Here is a 16,646-nt window from a genome sequence, read left to right as displayed (position 1 = left end):
TTAGTCAAGAAGAAAGTGTTATTTAATTAGTGTCTACCAGTATTACTATATTTAAAAAATTACATAAAACAAAATAAGAATCAAGTACACTGAATTCGCGGTTTTCAAGTACCATTAATTATATCCTGTAAAAAGTAGCTTGACGCTGACGCTGAAGTAAGATGTTTTTAATAACAGTAAACAATGCCCGTGAGCCATTAACTGAAAGGCTAATCTCTTGTCCCTTGTTGCATCTAACTTTCATCGATCTCGAATTACCTTTGCTGCCTTCTTTGACAATCTTCTGTACCAGCTGATCTGGCTCGCTGCTGTTGTCTGCCTTGATGACAGCACTTATATCACCTGTGAGAGATGTACCCTGCTGGGGGTCCGCATCTTCACCAACAGTCACAACAATAACCTTGACGTCTCGATCAGCTAGGGGAGTAACGGCGTCTTTAATCTGTTCATTAGTATTTGGCGACCTGTGAAAGAACACACATCTAGTGAAGAAACTGAATCTCTTAATTTAACCACTTTATGTGAGCGTCTCTAAAACATACATATACATATCATTGCATTATCGTGAGTGAACAGTTGGCAAGCAGCCACGTATTAATTAATCATTTTCACATACCTCTTGTCTACGACGATTACCAATATCTTCTTGGCATTTGAACGGCCCCCCGTCTCAAACTCATTTCTTGCTTTATCAAGGGCCTCCAGTACATTAGGGCGTCCTGGGACTAAACTAATGACGTCTATTCGACTCTTCAGATCCTCGGCACTCGGAAATTTGTCTTTAAATGAAATTGGGCTCGTTGTTTTGTCTCCGAAGCCGATATAACTAATCTTGAGCTTGTCCATGCCATAAGTATCAATCATACGCTTAATTAACTCTTTGGCTTTCAGAAGGTTCTGAGGTGAAGACGAGCTTACGGCAAACAGCACATCCATGGGCTTGACAAGGGGCTTGCTGATAGCTGAGGAAAATGATATAAATCTTCAGTAATTCCAGATAAAGGAACTACTATATTCCACCATACAGGGAGCGGGAGGGAGCTCCATACTTAGTATAAAAAAATAAGTATAAAAAAAAAGTAATTCCGTTTTGAAAAAGGAAACAATGATAAACATCGAGTTGAATGTGATAATTTGTATTATCAAGTATTTTAGGTATAAAAACTGTATATTCTGAAATAAGTAACAATTCTGATTTGTGAAAATAATTTATACAACAAAATAAAACCATTAGTGGTTTCTATTATTTATAAGCCAATCATATATCGCCTTTTATAAAAAACGCACTTTTTCTAAAATATGCCTCCTCAAAACTGATCTGCTCATATTATTATCGAGAAATAGTAACATGTAAATAACAACGCCTTATCAGTAGCACATACGATAATACTCCTTCCTACCCATCAGACTCTTGTCCATGATGTCTCTCGCTAGCTGTCTTGGATCCGGCAATGTGACTCGGGCTATGGAATTTTCCTTATATGGTGTGATCAGATGCAACTCATTCTCGTCAAAGTCTCGTCCCAAACCCACCGGAATAACGATAACACCATCTTTCTCCATCTCTTTTGCAGCCCGAAGCTTCTTGATATTTCCCGAGTCTCCTACCGACTTATTATCGACTATAATGACAACCACTCGGTGGGCATCAGGGCGAGCATCCTGTTCCCATTCATACCTTGCTTGCTGCAGTGCCTTAGATATAGAAGGACCTCCATTGACACGCGCGAATGTACGAATATAACTCTTCAGGTCGGAAGGACTCAGACGATCTTGGAATGTTATTTTTGTCACAGGTCTATCGCCAAAGACGATAACACTATAATGGATCTTTGCTATGCCGTACTGGTCGATTATAGACCTGATAGTGTTTTTCATTGATTTGAATGTTCTGTCGGGTCTTGCTACAGTGGCGCTTATCGCAATGACCATGTCAATACTTGGAATGCGTTTCACATCTGAAACGGAACAGTATACATTTCTTGATAACAAGATAACAAAAACGGAACTTGTACAACTGTGCCTTGTGCCAATTATTTAAAAATGACTTTAAGGATTTTAAAAATCTTATAGATTAAAATGAATAAAAGTACAGTTACCTCACTTTTTATACAATATAAATCACATCCATACATATTCCCACGTAGTAAAAAGGATGCATAATTCACAATGGTAATAGCAAGTACAGTCCGCGTAAAGAGAGCTTACCTTTTTTCGAGAGGTTGAGGATTTTGTCAGCGATTGCTTGTGGCTTGTCATTGTTGTTGGCCCTGATAATACTTCCCCTGTCCGGTGCTACTTGTTCAATCTCCACTGGGACGTTAGGCATCTGCATGGCTACTACTATCACACGGACGCCGAGCTTATCCAACGCTATCGAGCTGTTAATTGCAACTCCAACGTCATCTAACGTCCAAATGAAACATGAAATAAATCCTCTAACTTTAATAAAATAAAGACTATGAAGCTAAGATTACCTGACGGCCTCTGGTCGATGAATATTATGAGCACTTTCTCGGCGTTCGGTCTGGCCTCTGTGTGGAACATTGTTCTTGCATTCTCAAGGGCATTACCTAGAGCGGAGCCTCCAGAACGGCGAGGCATCGCGTCGACAAGCGCAAGAAAGTCGTCCTGACTCGGGAATTCACGACTGAATGTCGTCTCCGTGAATGCTGCGTCTCCGAAAACTATGAGACCGTATCTAGCTGCTCCTAAAGGATTCCTGGAAAACACAGACAGGTGTTTCCTTCAAGCGCCTAGTCAGAACAAGGATGTGGCACCCGTGCAGAATGCCTCTGATATACATACAACACGCCAAGTGAAACAAAGAATAAAGAAAGGCTATTTCGCATGACGAAGAGCAGGAAACCCTCTGCTTTACCTTGCAAGTAGTTTTTTGGTAATCTCTTTAGCTTGAGTAAACGTTGCATCGCCATTCGGACCACCACTTCCAATTGCAATCGCAATGTCCATTTGTCGCTTGGGAATCAAGGCTACATTATAGAAAATTCAATTAGTCTAAGAAAATCACAGTGGACAGACAGTTGTTATTAGCTAAAGAAAGCATCTTGTACTATTACTTTATTTTTTTGTTTATTATAGTTGTCATCATGTCACGCTATCCTACCTTGCACTTCTTTGTTCATGATGTTCTTTTCAAGATATCATGTTACACGATCTTACCTTGCACTACTCTGCTCATGATCTCTTTTCCAAGATATCTAGGTTCCGTATCTTTGGCCACATGGATAACATCAGCCTTGACGGGCGTCATTGACTCTAGTTCCTTCTTGCCTATCAATCCACCCAGACCAACGGGGATGAGCCGGATTTCGTTTAGATGCAGGGGTCTAGCTGCAGAGGAGATGTCCTGATCTGTCAAACCCGAGCTTGAATCTGTTATTACAACCAGCACATGACGGGCATGTGGACGCACTCCGTCCATCTTGAACATATCACGTGCCTCGCGTAGGGCCGCCCCTAGGGAAGGTGAGCCTTGCTCAATCTGAAGGCCATCAATTAATCGTTTCATAGCTTCAGGAGTCACCATAATATCTGTGAAGAGAATAGATCTCTTTGGAGCAGCCCCGAATACTAGGACCGCGTAATGAATCTTGCTGGTTCCGTATGTATCTACGATGTACTTTATGGTATCTTGGACCAGCTTGAATGTCTGAGGGGCGCCAATCGCACTTGTCGATAAGGCGAAGAGAACATCAACATCCGGCGTTTCCTTTATTGCTGGGGACAAAGGATTGTACAATAAACATGAGTGCTTTCTGAAATTATCCAACTTCTTCGTAAGGCAATTAAACGAGTTATACAGTTTGAAATATCTAATGTACCAAAAACAGATATACTTGGTTATGCTAGGTAATTCATGAAATCAATGTTTGGATGTGTATCACATATGAAGGATGGTATAAGGTTTTCCCAATAGTCTCTTTTAAATCTTCGGACTTAATATAGGGCGGATGAACCCCTGTGCCCTCCTCCCTACCTTCGCTAGATACGAACAATGTATTTTCTAGAGAATGCCACTTACCCTTCAAAGCTTTATTCATCACTTCACCCCCAAGAGCGTCTGGATCGTCCATATTGGTTTTTGTAATAACCTTGTCTTTACTGTCTGTACTACCAGCAAGTTCACCAGCATCAGCAAGAGAACCCACAGCCACTGGCACAACCTTTACTCCAGACCTTATCAGAAAAGATGCCTGTTCCTTGATATCGTCAAGTGAGTTATCTGAGCGCTTATCGACAAGGATCACAAGGATCTTCGCACGGCCATTACCTTTATCAATCTCAAACATCGACTTTGCTGTCTTTAAAGCCTCGACTACATCTGGAATCCCAGACATGCGACTTGAGATTGACAGCGCCTTTTTCAAGCTTTCCTCGTCTGGATAGTTATTTCTGAGAGAGATGACCGTCTGTGCAGAGTTACCGAATACTATTAAACCGTAGCGGATATACTTGCGGCCATATTTGGTGATAATGCCTCCGATCATCCTCTTCATCCTCGCGAACGTATCGTCAGCGTTAGGAGCCGTTGCACTGACAGCGAACACCAGGTCGAGCTGAGGAACCACTGGCTTACCTATACACATTTGATTAGTAAGTACTACATAGTATGGTGATTATTTCTAAGCTACAGAGGCATAATATAATGATCATGTTATGTTTAGTCGAGGATTGACAAGCCAAAAATTGAGGTATTTATAGAGACGAAGAGACAACGTGTGGTTGTGTGATAAGCACTCACGTGATCTGATCCTGTCAAAGATCCTGTCGCAGATATCCTCTGGCCTCTCATCCCTTGTCAAGGTCATGACGTCACCTGCATCGGGGGTAGAGACTGAGAGTTCTGGACGGCTAGCCTCGCTCCCGAGGCCAATAGCGATAACGTGGACACCAGCATCGGCAAGAGCCTTAGCGGAATTGACGACATCGTCGGGGTTGCTAGAAGACCTCTTGTCTGTAAAGAGTACCAGTACCTTCTTGGCGAGAGCGCGAGGCTGTCCAGAAGTGAAGAGATTTCTCACTCTGTCCATAACCTTGTGAAGGGATGGCTCTCCGAATGGTCTGCTGATACTGTTGATAACACTATAAAATAAAAACAATTATATTGGTGTTATGAATGATCGATAGACGTCGAGTTGTTACTATTTTTTTATTTTTTTAAATTGACCTAAAATTGCTGTGGTTGTCATAATCGTGGTTGTCGTTGTTTTTATTGTCTTGTTGTCGTCCCTCTTTTTCATTGTTGTATCGTTGTTTTGTTGCTTTTGTTGCTGTCAGTGTACCATCAGTTTTTAATGGAAAGTATTCTTATATATAGTGAATAAAGACGGGAGGGGTGGACGGGATCCTTAAAACCCTACGCCCATGGTCATAACAAGTAAATGACAGAAATTTAGTAGACGAGTTGCCAAGATTTTAAAGTTACAAACCTTTTTAACTGACTGTCAGGGAAATCATCGTTAAGCCTGGTCCAGACCTCTTGGCTTGCCCCGTACGAGAGAACGCTGTAGCGAATCTTTCCCATGGAGTATTTGTCAATGATTGACAGCAGTACATCCTTCATGTGCATGAAGTTAACGTCGGCGTCAGCTGTCGCAGCGCTCATTGCAAACACGAGGTCAACCTCAGGTACATGTTCCTGGTACAAACCTAACGATAAAAAATGTAAAGGCAAAAGAATACAATATCAATTCTAGCAGTTCTTTACTGGTAATTCTATTAACAATTCGATAAAAAAGAAAACCACTACAAGCTAAGAACAAATTATTTAAAAATGCATGATCGTTGACGAAATAATTGTTACATAATTACCAATTAGACTTTGGCAGCAACACACGCTGAAGCAATTTCAAAAGGGGCGATAAACATAAACTGGCTCACCATTCTTTATCTTGTCTGTAATCCTACTGGCCAGGTCTTCTTTGGATTCCGTTCTCGGTATGTGGATGACATTTTTTTTAAGTGGAGTTGTGGTTTCTAAGAAATCCTTTTTAACTTCATCGCCCACTCCAACAGGTATAATTACAACTCCCAAGTCATTTAGCGGCTTCGAATTTTCGCTATGACAGAAGCGAGATTATAAATATATTGTATACATAGTGACAAATAACAATTTGGTAGTAACTTTGCACCTATTAACAATCATAACCCACCAGAAGCAATCCATGCCTGCAGAGGACATCATACTCATATGGAATCTCTCACATGATACCCTTGTTGCATAAGCCATCACGCTATCGGAAGCACTTACATTGTTTTCTTCTTGCGGAGGCCACCATTATTATTACCGAAAGCACTTACATGATATCCTTCTTGCGGAGGCCCGAATCTTTGTCGGTGATCAAGACCAGGACCTTCCTAGCATCCCTTCGTGCCCTTGGACCTTTGAAGATTTCCAGGAAGTCTTTTAGGACTTTGTCCAACGCTGGGTCACCGTCAAGTCGAGCGGCCTGTTCAACGCTTCGTTTTAGCTCATCTACACTAGGCAGTGCATCGTCAAATGACGTAATCTTCTGCACTCTCGATCCAAACACGGCCACACTGTATCGGATCTTGTCAGGGTGGTATTTATCAAATATGGTTATCAAAGCGTCTTTCATAAGCTTGAATGTAGAGTCTGCGTTTTTTGATGTCGCACTTATAGCAAACCCTACGTCGACTTTGTTATCTTCCAGAGGGTCTAAGAGGAATAACAAATTGGCATAAGATGGCAAAAAAGCCCAAATGACATCAAACGGCACATTTCATATAGCACATGGACTGCAAATGGGGTTGTTTGGGCTATTTTTTATATATATATATATATATATATATATATATATATATATATATATATATATATATATATATATATATATATATATATATATATATATATATATATATATTGTTAACATATCGCATACCTTTTGCAGCCTGTTTGATAATTTCTTCTGCCTTCTTGTCAGGCCGCTCGTCCGTTGTGGCGTTGATCAGGTTCCTCCCATGAGGCAGTAGCGGCCTCAGTTTGCCAGGCTGAACTTCTGCTCCTACTGCAACCGCTATTATTTCAACATTCTTGTTCCTTAGCGTCTCGGCCGCCTTTGCCTCGGCGTCCGCCTGGTGGACATTATAAAAATATGAAAGAAAACAATATAAAATAAGGGCGAGGCTTTGCTCCGGTGCTATTTGACACAGTATATCAGCAACAGCAACAGCAACAGCAACAACAACAACAGTGTTTATTATACGCAGGCAACGATTAGCTCAAAGGTTTGCAGGATAACGATTGGGACTCTCACTGCATTTCTGGTGACTTGTTTGATAGGGACACCCCATTAATAAAGACACTTTTTTACCCACATGCTATCCATATTAACAGGGCTCCACTGTACTTGGCATTCATGGGTAAAGGAACCTTACCTGGCTAGTAGAAGGACGGTCTGTGATGATCACCAGCACTTTACGAGCGTCAGCACGCGCACTCTCGAACATAAGTCCTACCGTAGATAGTGCTTTCTCTAGGTTTGAACCACCAGAGCTATGCGGAAGAGTGTCAACGACTCGTTGAAGCATATCCGAGTTCTGTTCGCTGTCACCAAAGTTGATCCTGGTGGTTGGACTGTCTCCGTACGTGACAAGTCCGTAGTTAATTTTACTCGTACCGTATCTCATGATAATGCTAGATACAATTTGCCTAATGAACCCAAGACGGTCTTCAGAGGAGGTAGCATTGGCACTTATTGCAAACGCGATGTCCATTTTTGGTACAGGGACGTATTCTGTTAATAAAAGAAAACAATGATAACAGTTCTAATTTTGGCCATGGTTATTACGAGGGAGAATATTTCAAAAGAAAGTCCTTACTTGTATTTTGGGGTTGCGACACATACACTTACATCATCATAGATTTAATGTAGATTAACTACATTGCCGTAAAAAACAAAAACCCAACCTTCTCTGAGAATTTTTTTGCAGTGCGAACTAGAATTTTCTAAAGTGCGACACTACTTGAAATCGAGGTAGGTAATAAGTATTCGTTCTATGAAGTAGTAAAGACGTAGTAAAAAGTGGCCTCCCGTATCGGAGTTTTATGAAGAAATAAGATGGTTTTTGTCGTTAGCTCGAAACGCAAACAATAATTATAATTCCCAACCAATCACCAATTATGGTAGTGCAATATCGCTGGTAAGAAGTAGCAAAGAATGCTAAAAAAGAGTTTTCGAGCTACAGATGCGCGCAACCAGAGTTAATCCTTCGGCAGAACTGTGCGCAACCTCTATGTAACTTTTTAACAGACTTGGATTCCAGTAAACAAGTTCCAAATGGGCTCCATGGAAACGCTGCTTAATATAAAGGCGAGGAACTTATTCTTAATAGCCCTGTAAATAGAAGATCCACACGTTACGCTGAATATAATATAGGCTGCCCGAAATTCAGTAGGGAGACAGAAGGCGAGGCACCTTCCGTTTCTGTCATTCGCCTTAGAAAAAGTCTGTCTATTGCAACGTGGCAAATCGAACTTCCCTTATAGGAATTTGTTTAAAATGTGTTTTCACTGCTCATTACAGCTAAAGGCATTAAAAACTGCAGAAACACACACCTTTTATAGCCTTTTCTATGATTGCCTTTCCGAGCCGGGACGGGTCTTCGCTTGTCTTGGCCTTGATCAAATTATCTTTCATTCTCGTCAACTTCTCTAGCTCGGTAGGGTATGCTTGGTTACCAACAGCAACAGGAATGACTCGGATATCACGGCCATGCAGGACCCTTGCCCTTCGCGATACATCATCAACGCTATTCATCGACATCCGGTCTGACATAACGACCAATACCTTCCTAGCATTAGCTCTGGTTCCTTGGCGCAAGAAGAGCCCAGTGGCTTCTTTAAGGCCGTCCACCAGATCAGGCCGACCTCTAGGACGGGGTATAAGCTCGATCATCGCTTTTAAATCGGCGTCTGTCGGAAACACGCTGCCGAAGTTTATCCGAGTGGTTGGGGTGTCTCCGAACACAACGATGGCATAGTGAAGCCTTTTTCTGCCATACATTTCCAAGAGCGCCTTCACGGTGTCTTTCATCAGTCTAAAGGTGGAGTCGGCGGACAGAGAGTCGGCCGTCAGGGCGAAGCCAAGGTCAATATTGGGTATAAATAGCTTATCTAAAAAACAAAACACAATACTTGTTAAAATTCCATAGAAAACGGAACAGTTTGTCAGTCTTTTAGTATGAAGACTGACAAATTGCCATAATGGAGCTGTCATCGAGAAGTAAAATCAATAATATCTCTCACAGGACATTGAGACATTGGGGCATTGTTTAGAATACTAACATTTTGAACTGTGTACGCTCGGTGTATTACCTATGAATTGCGTACACTGGGCGTATTACTTTTGAATGTTACACTCGCTGTATGACCTTAGAATGTGTACGCTCGTTGTATTACCTTTGAATGCTACAGCGGTGATCCTGTCCCTTAAGTCCTCGGGCATCTCGCCATTGGATGCCTTGACGACGTTTCCAGTCTCTGGCGTCGTCTTTTCAAGTTCGGCCACGCTGGCGTCGTTCCCGATGGCAAGAGATATAACTTTTATTTTGGACTTTTCAAGTTGAATGGCAGAGCGTTCAATCTCCGCGGGGGAATTACTTGACTTCTTGTCACTTATGATGACCAAGATCTGAGCGAGGCCATAACAATAAGTGAACAAAAGCGAAAAAGCAGCAGTTGCAATAAGAAGAATAACAAAATACGAAAATACGAAAATAGCAAAAGCAAGAAAAATTGTGTTTCTCTTGCTCACTCGCTTCGTTTACAGACTACCGTTCCTCTACTGGCCGAGTATTTATACAATGCACCAAAGTACTGACCTTTTTAGCATTTGGACGTTTGGTGTCTTTTTTGAAAATCATCGATGCTTCTTCCAGAGCAGCTGCCAAATTAGGTCCGCCCCTGACCGGGAGAATCGTCTCAATAAAAAGTTTAAGGTCGTCGTCGCTGTCGAAGACGTCTCTGAATGCTAGTTTCTCGACAGCAGACGCGCCGTAAGTGACTACTGAGTATCTGATCTTGCCCATGGAATACTTGTCAATCATTGACTTGATGACATCTTTCATGGGTGGGTAGTTATTAAGGTTGTAAGCACCAAGAGCAAAGATAATGTCTGCTTCGGGAATGCGTTCTGGATTGATTCCTGAAGGATTCAAAATAATATGTAAGTATTGTACAACCGGATGTGGAGCGTTTCTTTTTAGTTTTTTTCACTTAAATAACATTCTACATTGGACAACTTATTACGCTAAGTCTCAGTACGCTAAAGACGTTTTGGGGGATAATTTGCCGATTACAAAATCGCTACAAACCCGCGTAAAATTGATTCAGTTAAGGCTAGAGATACAAATATTTATAAACAGGCACGGAAATCCATGAAAGTGTAAAAATATATGGTCTACCCACTCTTTTCAATCTTGTCCATAACCGTGTCTGCCAGTTGTCCTGGTTTTGTCTTGGCGGATACTTGTAGAAGGTTACTCTTTAAGGGCGTGGTCTGCTCCAGCTCTGAAGGATTCGCGTAGGGGCCGATGGCAACAGGAATAACCTCAATACCATTTGCGTCCAGGGACCTGGCAGCTTGGCGAACATCACTCACGATGCTACCAGACTTGTTATCTACTATCACTACTAGGATTTTACGCGCATTCGGACGAGAATCCCTGAATGCTTTACTGGCTTCACCTAGAGCAACCTTGAGATCTGGTATCCCTTGTGGTCGAGAAACAGAGTTCAATTTCTGCTCTAGAGCGGCTGGATTGGGAAAGGACTCTCGGAACCTGACTGCTTCAGATGGCCGTTCCCCAAAGGTCATGATACTATAGCGGGCGTTCTCTGTGCCGTAAGCACGAACCATGGTCTTTATAGCGTCCAACATGACTTGGTGTAACGAGGCGCCATCAGCTGATGTCGCACTTATAGCAAACCCTAGATCCAGCACTTTGTCCTTCATCGGGTCTGCATTGACAAATACAATAAATTACATTCGCGCTCTGTAGAGTACCGTGTTTTTTAATGGGTAAATCATAGTTCGCGACAAAAGAATTGTTTGCTGTCGCTTTCCCTGTCCTACGCACCTTGCTTAGCTTTATCCATGATGGTGTTCGCTACACTCCCCGGCTCTTCCTTGGTTGTGGCTGTAACAGAGTACTTCTTCTTGGGTGCGACATCCAAGTATGCATTCGGACCTAAAGCTAGTGTGATTACCTGCAATACACATAAGGGTTATTGTATTCTATATCAGCTGCAATATTAAAAGGTTTCCTATCGGTAAATATGGGAGAAGCTCCACACGGAAAAAAATTGACATTATTTTATTTCCATTGTCTTTTTTCCCAACCAGTGTACGCCGTGTTGCCGTGCGCAATTGAGGACTAATCAGCGTGTTAACCTTTACGCCGTACGACGTTGAGTATGACAAGATCTAAATCTGGTTACACAATACCATGATAAGTTATCCGCTGGAAAGGCGCTATCCCTTATCACCTATTAAGTAAGTCTTTTTCACGTGTTTTAGTTTTCACTGGTAAAACGCTCTCTTCACATTTATTTGGTGTATAAAATTTCATCCGACCTATTTACGACCAGATAACTTTATTCTTTATATATTTTTTATTCGGACTTTGTGCAACCGAATCACGATTTTTTTTGTAGGGTAAGGATTTATACAGTGCATAGGGCACCCGGCCTCTGATCCGCAAGTTTACCTTTATGCCATCGTTCTCCAGTTCTTTTGCAGCCGCTTTTGCAGCATTCAGGTCTCCTGTCGCTTGACTATCTGTCATTATCACTAAGACTTTACGAGCATTTGACCGAACTGCATCGCTGGCAAAGAGTTGCTTGAGCGCGGCGATTGCGACCCCTATGTTGGAGCCTCCCCGACTTCTCTCTGTCTGGTTCAACATATGTTTAAGTGCCGTGGTGTTTGATATTTGATCATCAAAGGATATACGCTCAGCAGCACTATTGCCATAGGTGATAAGGGCATATCGCAACTTGTACGCGCCGTACTTGTTGATGACTGACTTGATGACGTCCTTCATATATTCAAAGGTTTCTACCGCACGCGGACCATCACTGTTAAGGGCAAAGGCCAGATCTATCTGTGGCGTACTAGGCCGAACTGAAAGAATAAAAGGCAAACTTGCAATTTTCCTCCAACAATAGATTTTCATTGTTCTCTTGGTTTGAACATATCACAATTATTCGAAATCGATAGATTAATATGTTGGCTATCGACTTCAAATCTTTAAAAGCCAAACCCTTTACCGAAGGAACCGAGAAACGAACTCGTTGCTGGAGTTTTTATTTCTCTGTTTCCGTCATTGGACATTACTTCAGGCGAGACTAGCATCAACATAGTGGATGATTTACATGAAGTACATACTTTGCTGTGCTTTCCGTATGAGCGTGTCCACGAGTCGAGGTGGGTAGAATGGCTTGGCGACGGTTACGATGTCTTCAGGGTAGGGAGTAAGGGCAGCTAACTCTCCAGGGTGAACCTCGTCACCTATGGCCACAGGAATAACTTTTACCCCCTTTTCCTCAAGAGCGTGGCCTTTTTGTTTTACATCTTCAAGACTTGAGGACGATTTCTTGTCGATCATAACCACTAGCACCTGGGTATTCCAATTGTTAGTAACATGTTAATAATCAAAATTTAAATTCTAAAGGCGTTGGCCAGGAATTTTACATTGTAAAAGAACATAGGGTTTCAGGCGCGTGTTTATTCTTTGTGAAGACAGTTTTATTCTATGTTTGTATTTGTATAGAATGTTTCTTAATGGATCTAGTGACTTATTAACAAAACCGATTTGAACTTAATTGATCTGTGGTTACTGAATTACTACTCTGGATCCCCCCCTGCGTTTTTTTCTGGACACACCCCTGCGGTTTAGTTTGACAGTCTGGTTTTGTTTCATCTCTAAGTTTTAAAATATAAAAGCAACCACTAGCTAGGGTATAAACACCTTGTGTGCCTCAGGTCGAGCCGTTGGTCCATCAAAAATTCGGTCTGCCTCATCCATGGCTTGGCTGAGCACAGGCTGCCCATCCTCCTGGGACACACTCGCTACCAAGCGTTTGAGAGCGTCATCATTACGAAGGCCTTTATTCTGGTCAAAATCAAGCGCTACTTGTGAACGGCGGTTGAACGTGATAATGGCGTAGTTTATCCTTTTGGAGCCGAACGTGTCGATAGTCGACTCGATAGTTTTCTTCATTTGGTCGAGTGTGTCATCGACGCCTGCTGCGGATATTGCAAACACGAGGTCCAAGGGAGAGACACCGGCATACTCTGCAAACATACGAAAGTACTTTAGACTTTTGTCGTAAGAATGGAAGTCAGTTACAAAAAAATCATACAACAAGTATAACAAAACTTTGCTACCTTACCCTTTTTTATGAAGCCATTATTTACAAACAGGGCTCCTTTACCCTTTTTCAAAGGACAGCAATATACTGTTATATTGATTTTTTTTCGAGACAAGTAGAGAAATTGCGGTTCAACATTCACCGATGTCGTCGGTTGTGTACATGAGTGTTGAGTGAGTGTATAAGTGTTTGATTTACTCACTGTTGAAAACCTTGTTCATGATCTTGTCAGCCAGGTCATCCGGGTTTACGCCTTTATCCCCTTTGATTGTACTTCCCTTCTCTGGGGACACATTGCCAAGCTCCGAGACATCAGCTTCGTTGCCAATAGCAACTGCCACGACCTTGACCTTGTCCTGCTCTAGAGGCGTCGCAGCTTTGATGATGTCAGCTGGTGTGGTGCCGGACTTTTTGTCGATGAGGATGACGAGGGCCTTTTTCGTGCTGGGCTCGCTAGGTGTCTGCGATTTGAAGAGCTTTGCAGCCGATGTCAGAACCTAAAAAAAGAAAGTAAGTTAATCATGATGCAGTTAGAATCAATTACATTGTAACAAAAAAATTAGTCTTTGCTTTAGTCGTTGTGTATTAAACCCTTGTTGCACACCTTATTCGCAGTGTGTATCATAGCTTAGCCGTAGAGTATTGTACCACACATAGCTTAGTCGTATCGTATTGTAGCACTCCTCATTTGCAGTGTATATCGAAGAGTATCGAATCTTGGTCGTATTGTAGCACACCCAATTCTCAATGTATATAATAGCTTAGTTGTAGTCTAGTGTACCTTGGTCGTATTGTATACCCTGTACCGTATATACCATATACCTTATCAATAGCAGGTCTTCCGCTAGGTTTTGGCATGTTGTTCACAAACTTTCTCAGCACGGCTTCCGTGGGGTAGATCCCCTTCATGTTTTCCCAGACCGTCACCTTAGATCCGAAGGTGATGAGACCGAATTTGATCCAGTGCAACGTGTACTTGCTGATGACTGCGTTCACCACGGACTTCATGTGATTAAAGTTCTCTTCTGACTCGGCAGCCACTGCGCTTAAGGCAAAAACCAGCTGCACATCCGGAATCTTAGGTACACCAATATCTGCGCGAGGAGTAACAGTTTTAAAAGCGTTCAAAGACACAATTACATAGCTGATTGTTGTACTCATCTTTTTACCATGGATACTTCTCATTAACAAAATAACGTAGGCTAACAAGAGTAGAAAAATGGTTATGTTATCCCCATCATGCGATTTCCAGGATTTTGAAAAGCACCTGTCTCAAATCTATATGTAAAACCGTCTAAAAATTGGTCCTCGTCACTCTTTATCACTTCTTCCTTTTGTATTTCAGTTGAACTAACAATTGGACATCAATTAACTGCGTAGTCCGTTATCGGAGGTATGATATTTAATGAAATTAGTGGGAAAACGTTTCAGACAATTGCTGCGCAAAATTGGTTGCGTAACAAAGTCCTGAAAAAAATGCAGTGATGTGAAAACCTGATTGCGATGATATGCTGTATTACGACGACACTGTCTGACAATGGTCATGCCGAAGCCATAGTAAGGAGCGTAGTGACATTCGATCTAAGCCTGACAATGAGGTCATCTGAATTGACAGACAGGTAAATGAACGGCGACTTTGCTTGATCTATCCTCATCTAGAATTGGTAGCTTACTTCTCTGTGATTTACCCCTATCTAGGATCTAGGTGGATTACTTTGTTTGATCCATCCACATCTAGAATTAGTGGATTACTTGTCTGTGATTTATCTCTATCTAGGATCTTGATGGCTTACTTTGCTTGATCTTATCGGTGATCTTCTTGCCAAGGCCAGCAGGGCTCTCGGAATCGGGTACGCTAATGATGTTATCCCTAAAGGGTGTAGTGCTTTCCATGTCAACAGGCGCCACTCTCTTTCCCACGCTGACGGGTATCACGCGGATACCAGAGCGCTCGAGGTCACCAGCTGCGCGGTTGACAGCGCTCCCAGGTTGCTGTGCGCGTCTGTCCATCATTAAGACAAGAAACTTCTTGGCCTTTGGTCTAGCACCTCGCGACTCGAACATGCGCTTCGCATCCTCAAGAGCGGTCTAAAAAAACGTGGAGAAAACCACAGGCTCAAAAATTCCTTTGGAAGTGGAAGAAAAAAAAACGTTTAATGGAAGTAAGGAAAGTAAGGTGTGTTTTGTAATAGCTACCTTCAAGTTGGGATCGCCAGGTATTGGCCCGACGCCGTCAATCTTCATCTTCAATATCTCTAGGCTTGGCAGCGCCTCGCCAAACCTTAGAACCACTCTAGTGCTAGAACCGAACACCATCACCGCGTATCGAATGTTGTCCCGCCCATACGTGTTAATGATTGATTTGATGGATTCCTTCATCAATTTGAAGGTTTCTTTGACATCTGAAGAGCTGATGGCGAATCCGAGATCTACTGCAGTAAAGTCCAGCTCATCTAAAGCGGGAAAACAATGGTAATACAATGTAAATCAATGAGCCTTTGGAACCTCGGAAGCCTTTCAAATTTAAAACCCCAAGATAAATCAAACAAGCAAACTTCGGAAGCAGAAGCGAAAATCAATGCCATTTTGAAAATACGTGAAAAAAGCTCGTGCGAATATTTTTTTACATATTTTTTAAAATATTTTTTCAACGTTAACCGACCATTAATGACAACGTGAGATGAAAGCCATATTGTGTGGATACCAGCACCAGAGATTCAAAATGCATTTCTCCGCCGGGAATAGCGTGTACTAAGTGAACCGCCACAGTTTTTTTTCCTAATTGAGGGGGGTCATAGACCTATATTGTGAAGATATAGGACAATAATTTATTTGACGCGCATTGTGGCGTATTATCCGGGCTCTTATGAACGCTTTGGTGGGCTCTAATATATTAGAGACCGCTGCTCTAAGCCAATGAGAGTGCGAGTAAATTGCAGCGAGCCAATCGGAAGGAAGCAGAAATTCCCATAAAATTCATTCAAACCGCTCGTCGATCGCTTGCCGTATGGTTGTGTTTTGACAAAAACAGGAAAACATGGCTGAGCACGACTCACAATCTTTTAAACTCGGTGAGAGAATCTTAAAATAATGGAAGAAGATTCTGTTCCCAAAAATACTAAAAAACAAACATCCTGGGCGATTCACCGAGTTCACCGAGTGGTGCACGAAGCGAAGTGTCGAATGTGATTTTCACAGCATCAGCTTCAGCGGATCTTGGAGG

General features: G+C 42.1%; 1 protein-coding gene across 1 annotated transcript in view; it reads right to left on the bottom strand.

Moving 5' to 3' along the window:
* Window positions 1-16,646, bottom strand: part of LOC5512095 — a 121,016-nt gene that overhangs the window by 67,749 nt on the left and 36,621 nt on the right. Inside the window, exons 44-69 of the mRNA XM_048725831.1 lie at window positions 15,620-15,876; window positions 15,217-15,511; window positions 14,246-14,517; window positions 13,626-13,920; window positions 13,021-13,346; window positions 12,438-12,669; window positions 11,758-12,173; window positions 11,128-11,257; window positions 10,457-11,008; window positions 9,871-10,193; window positions 9,449-9,680; window positions 8,606-9,163; window positions 7,426-7,784; window positions 6,930-7,122; window positions 6,325-6,703; window positions 5,905-6,083; window positions 5,454-5,673; window positions 4,766-5,106; window positions 4,046-4,600; window positions 3,184-3,741; window positions 2,882-2,993; window positions 2,478-2,722; window positions 2,209-2,406; window positions 1,401-1,958; window positions 617-962; window positions 259-464 (exon numbers count right to left, since the gene is read on the bottom strand). Coding sequence (XP_048581788.1) covers window positions 259-464; window positions 617-962; window positions 1,401-1,958; window positions 2,209-2,406; window positions 2,478-2,722; window positions 2,882-2,993; window positions 3,184-3,741; window positions 4,046-4,600; window positions 4,766-5,106; window positions 5,454-5,673; window positions 5,905-6,083; window positions 6,325-6,703; window positions 6,930-7,122; window positions 7,426-7,784; window positions 8,606-9,163; window positions 9,449-9,680; window positions 9,871-10,193; window positions 10,457-11,008; window positions 11,128-11,257; window positions 11,758-12,173; window positions 12,438-12,669; window positions 13,021-13,346; window positions 13,626-13,920; window positions 14,246-14,517; window positions 15,217-15,511; window positions 15,620-15,876 — 8,337 coding nt within the window. The remainder of the gene's footprint in view (window positions 1-258; window positions 465-616; window positions 963-1,400; window positions 1,959-2,208; window positions 2,407-2,477; window positions 2,723-2,881; window positions 2,994-3,183; window positions 3,742-4,045; window positions 4,601-4,765; window positions 5,107-5,453; window positions 5,674-5,904; window positions 6,084-6,324; window positions 6,704-6,929; window positions 7,123-7,425; window positions 7,785-8,605; window positions 9,164-9,448; window positions 9,681-9,870; window positions 10,194-10,456; window positions 11,009-11,127; window positions 11,258-11,757; window positions 12,174-12,437; window positions 12,670-13,020; window positions 13,347-13,625; window positions 13,921-14,245; window positions 14,518-15,216; window positions 15,512-15,619; window positions 15,877-16,646) is intronic.

This window comes from Nematostella vectensis, chromosome 3, assembly GCF_932526225.1.
Source record: "Nematostella vectensis chromosome 3, jaNemVect1.1, whole genome shotgun sequence".
NCBI classification, from domain to species: domain Eukaryota; kingdom Metazoa; phylum Cnidaria; class Anthozoa; order Actiniaria; family Edwardsiidae; genus Nematostella; species Nematostella vectensis.
This window is presented reverse-complemented; position numbering and strand designations above follow the sequence as displayed.